The sequence below is a fragment of the Bos mutus genome, chromosome 25 (assembly GCF_027580195.1).
Source record: "Bos mutus isolate GX-2022 chromosome 25, NWIPB_WYAK_1.1, whole genome shotgun sequence".
NCBI classification, from domain to species: domain Eukaryota; kingdom Metazoa; phylum Chordata; class Mammalia; order Artiodactyla; family Bovidae; genus Bos; species Bos mutus.
In genome coordinates this window covers 6,865,649-6,874,145 of record NC_091641.1, presented here as the reverse complement: position 1 = coordinate 6,874,145, position 8,497 = coordinate 6,865,649, and the positions used below count along the sequence as shown (strand labels likewise).

Genomic DNA, 8,497 nt, shown 5'->3' with positions numbered 1-8,497 from the left:
TATGAATTTCTGCCTGAGGCCATCATGTTCCCCCAGGCAGAGGCAAAAGTACCCTCTGGCCCCCAGCTTTGCCATCAGCTTCTCATTGTCTGTGTCAGGAGAGACACTAAAAGTGTTTTACGATCAGTGTAGCAGAGGAGCCCATCCATCACCATAGGTTCTGTTCCTGGCGCTGGAGCCGGGTGCTAGATTCCAGGGAGGCTAGAGGAGAGGTCGGGATGGTGGGGGCATGCGGGGAGCTGTGGTCAGTCAGCACAGGGGCCTTTGGATGTTTTAACCACAGGTGCCGCTGACCCGGTGGGAGCCACTGAAGGTCAGCGCAGCCGGAGTCCTCTCCACGCTGTGGCCACATCCAGGCACTTGCCAAGAGTCACTGTCTGACCTGAAAGTCAAAGTGTTAGTCACTCAGTCCTGTCTGACTCTTTGTGACCCCATGAACTGTAGCCTGCCAGGTTCCTCTGTCCATGGGATTCTCCAGGCAAGAATACTGAGTGGGTTGCCATGCCCTCCTCCAGGGGATCTTCCCAGCCCAGGGATCGAACCCAGGTGTCAGATTCTTTACCAACTGAGCCACTGTCTGACCTAGGCGATCCCAATTTCTGCTTTGGCTGGTGGCTGACTAAGGTAGGGCTGGCGGGGGTTCCTGGCTGTGAGTGGAGGAACTGCGTCCAGGCCTAGACTCCCAGCCCTGCACCTGCCCTGCCCAGGAGATGCTGGGGACCCCGGCCAGGGAGAGGGGGGCCCAGGTCAGGGCCCTGAGTCTGCGTCCTTTGATGTCTTGCTCCCCCAGGCTCAGCCAGGCAGAGGGGTGGGGAGAAGAGGGTCCCACGGACTAGGGCTGCTCAGGACCCTGGGGGAGCAGGCCTGGAAGGGAAGGTATTAGTGAAGAGCTGTCCGCCCGCCCCTGTTCTGATTTGATCTGGACACCAGGGCACAGGAGGCAGTGCCTGGAGAGAGGGTGGGTGTGCTCTGAGGGTGGCAGGCGGGTGGCGAGCTGAGCCAGGGGAGAGGCTGAGCCAATTCTCCCTCCTTATCCCCCTGGGTGGACCCTGCAGATGAGGGGTGGGGTGGGGGCTCAGGGATGCCTGGCCCCTGTATTGGGCTGACCCTTATGAACCCCCTCCCCAGGGGCTGCGCGGAGATGGGCAGAGGAAGGGGGCCTGCCCTGGAAGCCCCGTCCCAGATCCCCGGGGCACTCCAGGTGACGTGCCTCACTGTCTGAATTCATCGTGGGACCTGCAGGCTGTGCAGGTCAGGGCCTCCACACATCAGCACAGACATGGTCACGACGGGGCTCACGACGGGGCTCACGAGGGGCCGAGCCAGCTGTGGGACGCAGGTGTCAGAGGAGGCGATGCGTCTGAGGCTCTTGCCCGAAGCCAAGAGCTATGATCCCCTGGGTTGTGAGGCCCAGACACCCCGGCCCTGTGTCCTGTTCTCTCCCATGCCCTGCAGGCACCAAGCGCCTTGCGGGGCACCCACACCCACAGGCATTACAGAGACAAGACCAGGTGGTGCCTCCGTGCGGCTAGCAGCCAAGAGGATAGAGGCTTGGATGACAGTGACAAGTTGCAGAGCAGGAACAAGGAGCCACCACTGCTTCATGAGTAAAGGGGGTGCTGCCTGCGTGCACTTCAGAAAGGTCATGCCACCATCCAGGTGGAAGGGGGAGGCCAGAGTGACAGTGAGAAGCGGCCACAGCCACCCGTCCCCTCTGGGTTGGCGTCTCCCCCTCCAGTGTTTAGGGTCTTCCCAGACCGGGCCCCTGGTTCCTGCTTCAGCCCGACACTTCCAGCTGGAAACACACCGTCTTGCCGTGGGAAGGGGGCTGCCATCAGAGCGTGTGTGGTGGCGGTGGGCCCAGCAAGGCCCTGAGTTCTGGTGGGACACGGCCTGCAGGAAGCCCTGGGCGGCATTCAGCCAGTCCCCGGCCTCGGCTGAGGACTCAGGGGACGGTCCCAGGGCCCCCACCTGGACTTGGGCCCAGGCAAAAAAGTCCAAGACCCTAGGTCCGGGGCAGGAGCGTGGCGGGTATGGGTCCCTCTGCCCAGGGCCCAGCACCCTCCCCACCTCACTCTCTCCCACTAGCAGAGCTGGCCCAGGGCCCAGCCTAGACTGGAAGGTGGGGCGGCCTCTGAAGAGCACCCCTCGCTCTCTTAGCCCCCCTTATGGGGCTCCCAGGGGGCAGAGCCAGGCTGCCCTGCCTCAGGGCCTTGTGGTCCCCTTGACTCCCAGAGGCTCCCGTCAGATCCCCCCGGGGCTGGGCCTGGCCGAAGCTGACCTGGCCTCCCCGACGGCCAGCTACCATGTGACGCCAGACCACAGTGGGAGAGCAACTTTATTGTCAGAGGGTTACCGCCCCTCCGTGAAGACAGGCTTGCAAGAAGCCACATCCTGGCCCCCCACCCAGCCAGCCCTGCCTCCTGAGGGGCAGTCCAGACCTCGAGGGCAGGGAGAGGCTACCAGGGCCCAGAGGGAGGGGGCACAGCCTCCCAGTAGCACCAAGGGTGGTGGGGACAAGTCACTCCTGCCACAAGGGGAGACCATGGGGGCGGTGCCAGCACCTGGGAATGTCTGCGTTTGCTGCCGTGGCCGAGATGGCAAGAGAGGAGCACCAGGGCGGGTCCAGGGCACAGAGGACCTGACGCCCAAGAGGCCTTGAGGGCTGTGGTCTGAGCTGCTCTGGGGCACCAGGACCCGGGACGGGAGCCAGGCTGGGCCCGCAGGACCGAGCGCAGAGTGTCTCTCCCCAGCAGGGCCTGGGAATCAGGTGGCGACCCCTCCTTCTCCTTGGGACACAGGACTTGCCTTGTAACTCGAAGGGGCCACCCTAACCCTAACCCTGCTGGTTCTCAGCAAGTCTGGGAGAGGCTGGGGCTGGAGGGACGCCCCCAGTGGGGGCACCGTCCCATTCAATCCTCCTCCTCGCTGCTCAGTGATGGGAGGCCCTGGCAGGGTGAGTGGGGTCAGAGGGATTAGGATGCAGCAGGGGGCGATGCCAATTCAGTCTGAGGATCCTGGCACCCCAACGCTCCTCTCTCATGGTCTCCAAGTCCACTGACTGTCAGGGGTTTATTCAAAGTTTCCCTGGCCTTCAAGAGCAGCTAAAGGCCAACCTGCCCACCTCCCCACCTGTGAAGCAGACCCCCGAGCCCAGGGAGGGGTGTCTAGGAAGGAGGCCGGAGGGCCCCCAGGGTCTCTAGCTGGGCAGGGCCTGCCCTCCTTCCCGGCTGGAGCCTCCAGGGCTGCCCGGCCCAGCGCCTGCCCTGTCTAAGTGTCCCCGTGAAGAGGGGGAGCTGGCAGGTAGAGAGAACACAGGTTCAAATCCTGCCCCAGTCCTCCACGGTCCAGGGGCCTCGGGCAGGTGATTTATCCTCTCCCAGCCTCTGCCCCCGTGTAAAGTGGGGGGAACAAGCCTACGTCCTAAGGGTTAAATGAGACAATGTAGAGAAGTTCCTCGGATGGGGCCCAGACGACTCAGGGACCCAGTAAATGACGAGTATTATGACGATTCCTGCGCCCCGCCCAGCCACCAGACCCCGTCTCCAGCAGGGAGTGGGGGTGGGGAGGGCAGGGACCAGGGCAGGGCTCCGCCGGGGGCGCTGGGCCCCTCTGGCCCCCGCCTCTGGCATTGCCATATGTCCCCAAGGCCCCTGGGAGCCAGTATCCCTGACGGGCACCCAGGCCTGGAGCCCAGTCCCACTTGGGGCGTCCTCAGTGCCGACGGCAGCACAGGCCTCGGGGCGGGGTCTCTGGCGGAGCCGGGGCTCCTCTGGGAGAGCTGGCCTCTTACTTCCCGCCGCTGGTCCGGCCAGCACTCCTCTGCCCGGGGTCGGGCCCGAGCAGGGCGGCCAGGGAGCCATCGGGTGGGGGGCCTCCGCGCTTCATCTTGAGGTTGGCTCTCAGGGCGGCGTCCTGGCCAGATCCCCCCTCAGGGGTGGCCTGGGGATCTGGAAGGAAAGCAGGAGGGTGGGCTCACGCAGGGCCTCCGGAGCCCGCGAAGTCCCTTCACTTCCAGTCCCACCAGCCAGGGAAGCTCTGTGCCCAGTGAGGGTGGGACAAAGCGGCTGCCAGTGTCTAGTCCTCATGCATTCATTCCCTCACTCATTTATTCATCCACTCATTCACTCATCCATTCATCCATTCATTCATTCATTCATCCATTCATTCATTCTCCCACTCATTCATCTACCTATTCACCGTTTACTCATTCATTCATTCTTCAAACAATGCTGACCAGGGCCAGGTTCCAGGCACTGCAGAGGTGCCAGGGAGAGATATAGACACCCCACCCCATAAGGGAACAGAAGGCTCAGCGGAGCACAAGGAGAAGACAGGAGGGCGGCTTCCCAGAGGAAGAGATCCTAGAGTAGGCCCTGAGGCCGGAGCTGGTGTTCAGGAGGCAGAGGGACCAGTCTGAGCAGAGGTGTGGAGGTGGGAGGGGCCCCGGGCACCTGGATGATGGCTGAGTCACCCGACTGATGGCTGAGTCACCGGACACCAGGCTGTGCTAGGGGAGGGACTTGGGAGCTCTATGTTGGTCTCGGGCAGCAGGGAGCCATGGAGGGTTCTTGAGCAGGGGTGGGACAAGGGCCATCAGGGCAGGGAGAGAGGGGAGCAGAGGCAGCACGGCGAGGGCAGCAGGGGAGGCGGGGCGGAGGAAGATGCTGGACTCAGCGTGGGTCACCACTCACCGTGGATCCCAATCATGTGCTCCAGGATGAGCACTCTCTCGGCCAAAATCTTCAGGGCCTCCCGCAGCTGCTGCACCCCCTCGCCCTGGGGTGGAGAAAGCCGTGGGGTCAGGGCCACTCTGCTCCAGCATCCTGTCCCAGCCCGCCACTTCCTCTGGTCACCATCGTCAACACAACGGCCACCACAGATAAGAGACACCCCGGCACCAGGGCTGGGGTTCGAACTCCAGTTCACAGACACGGAACTTGAAGCCCAGACGGGGTGACCAGAGTCCTGCGGCCCCACAGCCCGGAAGTGGACAAGCCGGAAATGGCCAAGCCCGGGGCTTCACACAGGCCTGTCTGCCTCCAGCCTGAGCTCGCCTGCTCCCGTGACCGCCAGCTGCCTCCCTGTGCGCCCTTCTTTCCAGAAAATATCCTGCTGTGGGAAGAGCACCTCATAGGGACCCATGGTCGGAAGACACTTTGCTGGTCTCCTTCCCGGTCCCACCCACCCGAGGGCAGAGCCGAGGCTTCCGGAAGGCCCGTGGGAGGGCACAAAGATGGCGCCTCTGTGTTCCTGGGACCCAGCCTACACATGGCGAAGGACCTCGTGTGTCAGGACACGTGAATAGGCTGATTAATGGAGGAGACAAGATGACAAGGTCACTTTGAAAAAAAAAAAAAAAAAAGTGATGGTAGAGAGGCAAAGCCCCGCCCCGGCGTCTGCAGCAAACAGGAACCTTTTTGGCTGGTGGAACATGACAGCTCTGTCATGACACTCAGATTAATTGAGCTTAAAGCTAAAGAAAACCGGAGAGCACGCTACTGAGTTACACAAGAGAGCTCTTCCCATCAAAGACCGTGAGAAGCTGGGCTCTGGGTAGTGTCTGGGATGGGGGTGTCCCCAGTGAGGAGCAGGGGCTCCAGGCCCCCTCTGTCAGGACCCAGTTAAGCCTCAGTCCCTGGGGCACAGGAGGCATGCTGATGAAACTGGGCAGGGGGAAGTCGTGGGTACCCTCCCAGTCTTCCATCACAAGTGACCCCAGCATTCACATCTTCCTCCCACTGCCTCTTGTGCCTACCATGGCTGCCATGGTTCCAGCCTCTTCCCCCTTCTCCAATCCCATAAGGACCTCTGGAAGGTCCCCTGATCCCAGCTTTACCCCCTCCAGCCCAGCCTGCCTCAAACAGCTGCCCACCTCCAATGCCCACTGCCCATCTCTCCAGACACCCCTACTCCTGGCTTAGGATCTCCCCAAGCTCACTCAGGGGTGCTGCATGCCTGCTGTGCTGGACGTCTGGCTGAGCCCTGTCACACCAGGTGACTCATTCTCAGCTTGCCCCACCAGCCTCGCTCCCTTCTCATCATCCTGGTCCCCAGCCTCCCCTCTGCTTCCCAGAAGGTATGGTCCCTACAGCCATGCTCGCGCTCCATCCACGCCCCCACCCTGCCCTGTCTTGCTCTGGCCGCTGTGTGCTCCCAGCCTTCCTCTTCCATCCATCCTCTCCCACATCCACCAGCCAGCTCTCCACCTGCCCATACACCCTTCAGCCCACCAGCACTGCAACCTTGGGCACATCCGTGTGCCAGGCACTATCATGGGAAGGCCCTGTCCCTGGAGAGAGACCCCACAGCCTGAGGCCTCCTTCAAACAGAGGGTCTCATCTGCAGGTCTGTGGCTCCTCCACCCTCTCCGGTGGGGTTGCCCCCACCCTCAGGCCCCGGGCCAGTCATCCCATCTGTGCTCCCCCACTGCAGCTGACTTCACACCGGGCTGCAGTCACCATTCACTCCACTGCCTCTCCTGCTGGGTGGGCCCCCACTCGCCCTGCGGCTGATGCCCCGCTCAGGAAGAAGTGTCGGTCCAGCTCCACTGGACTGGCCTGCAAGGACACAGCCAGGGGGCAGGGGGAGCACGGGCCCAGGGGCACAGTTACCTCAGCGGCGGCTTTCTCCTCCTCTTCCCCCTTCCCGCCAGGCTCCCCCTGGGAAGAAAGTCACGCAGTCAGTGATGGGTGCCCAGCTTCTCTACCAGGGACCTCTGCACAGGCCGGCATGGCCTTGACTTTAGGGGCTTAATTCTGTTTCTAGGGAGGGAGGAGTCAGGTTGGAATCCAGGTTCTGGCCCTTTCAGGGATCAAGTCCTCTGCCCTTCCCCTCTGTTTCCCTGACTCTAAAATTGGGGCCAGGGACTTCCCTGGTTGGTCCAGTGGTTGAGAATCCACCTTCCAGTGCGGGGGGACGTGGGTTCAGTTCCTGGTCAAGGAACTAAGATCTCACAGGCCGCACTGCAATTAGAGAACCTATGTACTGCAGCAAAGACCCAGCACAGCCAAAATAAATAAATGTAAAAAATTAAAATTTAAATAAATAAAACGGGGCCGGTAATATCAGCCTCACCATAACACCTAGGAGGCCACTTACTCTTGTGTGACTTTACCTCTCCGTGCCTCAGTTTTTCCATTTCCAAAATGGGGATAATAACAGTGCCTGCCTCACAGAGCTATTAGGAGGATTAAATAAATCACTCTCAATAACAAGCTTGGGGAAGGCCTGCCTTTGGAGGCTAACACTCCTGGGTTTAAATCTTGGCTCTACTTTGGTCTAGCTGTGTGACCTAGGGCAAGTTGGTTAACCTCTCTGGGCCTCAGCTGCCAGTTCTAGGAAAGAGGGAAAACAAAGCACCATCTCGCGGGGGCACTGTGAGGCTTAAACCCACTATGGATGAAGAGGGCCTCCACACAGAAGACGCTCAGCAAAGAACCCCCCTTCTCCCACAGCCTCGTGCCTCTGACATAAGACTTGGGCATGTGCCCACTTCCCTGGCCCTGGAGATAGGGACTGAGTCTTGTGAATTCTTATTTTTAAGATGGGAAATGAGTGGTCAGCTGTCTATATCTACTCCTGGGAAGTTCAGAGAAAGCAAGGGACTCTGCAGGTCACACAGCACGTTAACCCAGGGGCCTGGGCTCCCCAGAAGAACCTCAGGACTCTTATCTGAGCCCTTCAGTAGGCGGCTATTTCAGCCCATACTTCATATGCCCAGGGGGTCCCCACTTCCCAAAGTCCCCCATTCCCAACTTGGGCAACTGGCGCTGCACCCAGCTTGCCCGATTCTCTCCCTCTGCTCCATCCCGGCTGGGCTGGGTCTGGCATGCCCGAGGCCTGAGCTCAGCCAGGCTGCCTGGGGCAGACACCCACCGAGTTGGTACCCTGTGCCTGCACCAGAGCCCATCGCCCCGGGGGAGGCCCACACACACGGCCCCACACTTACAGACGGCCCCGTGGCGCCCCGCTCTCCAGCCAGGCCCTGCAGAAAATCAGACAAAGCAAGTTAAGCTGTGCCCTTCACAACCCCTTAGTCCTCTGCACGCCCTCTCCCTGCACTGGGCTCTGGAAATCTGAAAAGCAGGACAGGAAGAGGGTGGGCGGGAGAGGAAATGGGGGGTGCCACAGCGGGGGCCTGTCTGCTCCTGGAGCCCCGGCCACTGGCCAGTGGATGATCGTGGGCTTCCACCGAGTCCTCCATCTTCTCATCTGTGAAATGGGCCAATGCCAAGTATGGTCATCACTTGGAGAAGGCACATGTGTGCGTGCGTGCTCAGTCATGTCAGACTCTCTGCGACCTCATGGCCTGTAGCCCCCCAGGCTCCCCTGTCCATGGGATTCTCCAGACAAGAACACTAGAGGGGGTTGCCATCACCTCCTCCAGGGATCAAACTCAAGTCTCCTGTGTCTCCTGCATTGGCAGGCAGATTCTTCACAGTCTGAGCCACCAGGGAAGCCCAGGGAGAAAGGGACCAGATGGCCATGCACACAT

At 61.1% G+C, this 8,497-nt stretch overlaps 1 protein-coding gene across 2 annotated transcripts in view; it reads right to left on the bottom strand.

Annotated features, from left to right (window-relative positions):
* Positions 1-2,332: 2,332 nt before the first annotated feature.
* COL26A1 (collagen type XXVI alpha 1 chain) overlaps positions 2,333-8,497 on the bottom strand; it is a 164,460-nt gene continuing 158,295 nt past the window's right edge. For both annotated transcript variants that reach the window (XM_070362142.1, XM_070362143.1), the window contains exons 10-13: positions 7,952-7,987; positions 6,615-6,662; positions 4,695-4,779; positions 2,333-3,950 (exon numbers count right to left, since the gene is read on the bottom strand). In XM_070362142.1, coding sequence (XP_070218243.1) covers positions 3,790-3,950; positions 4,695-4,779; positions 6,615-6,662; positions 7,952-7,987 — 330 coding nt within the window. In that variant the 3' untranslated portion in view covers positions 2,333-3,789. The remainder of the gene's footprint in view (positions 3,951-4,694; positions 4,780-6,614; positions 6,663-7,951; positions 7,988-8,497) is intronic.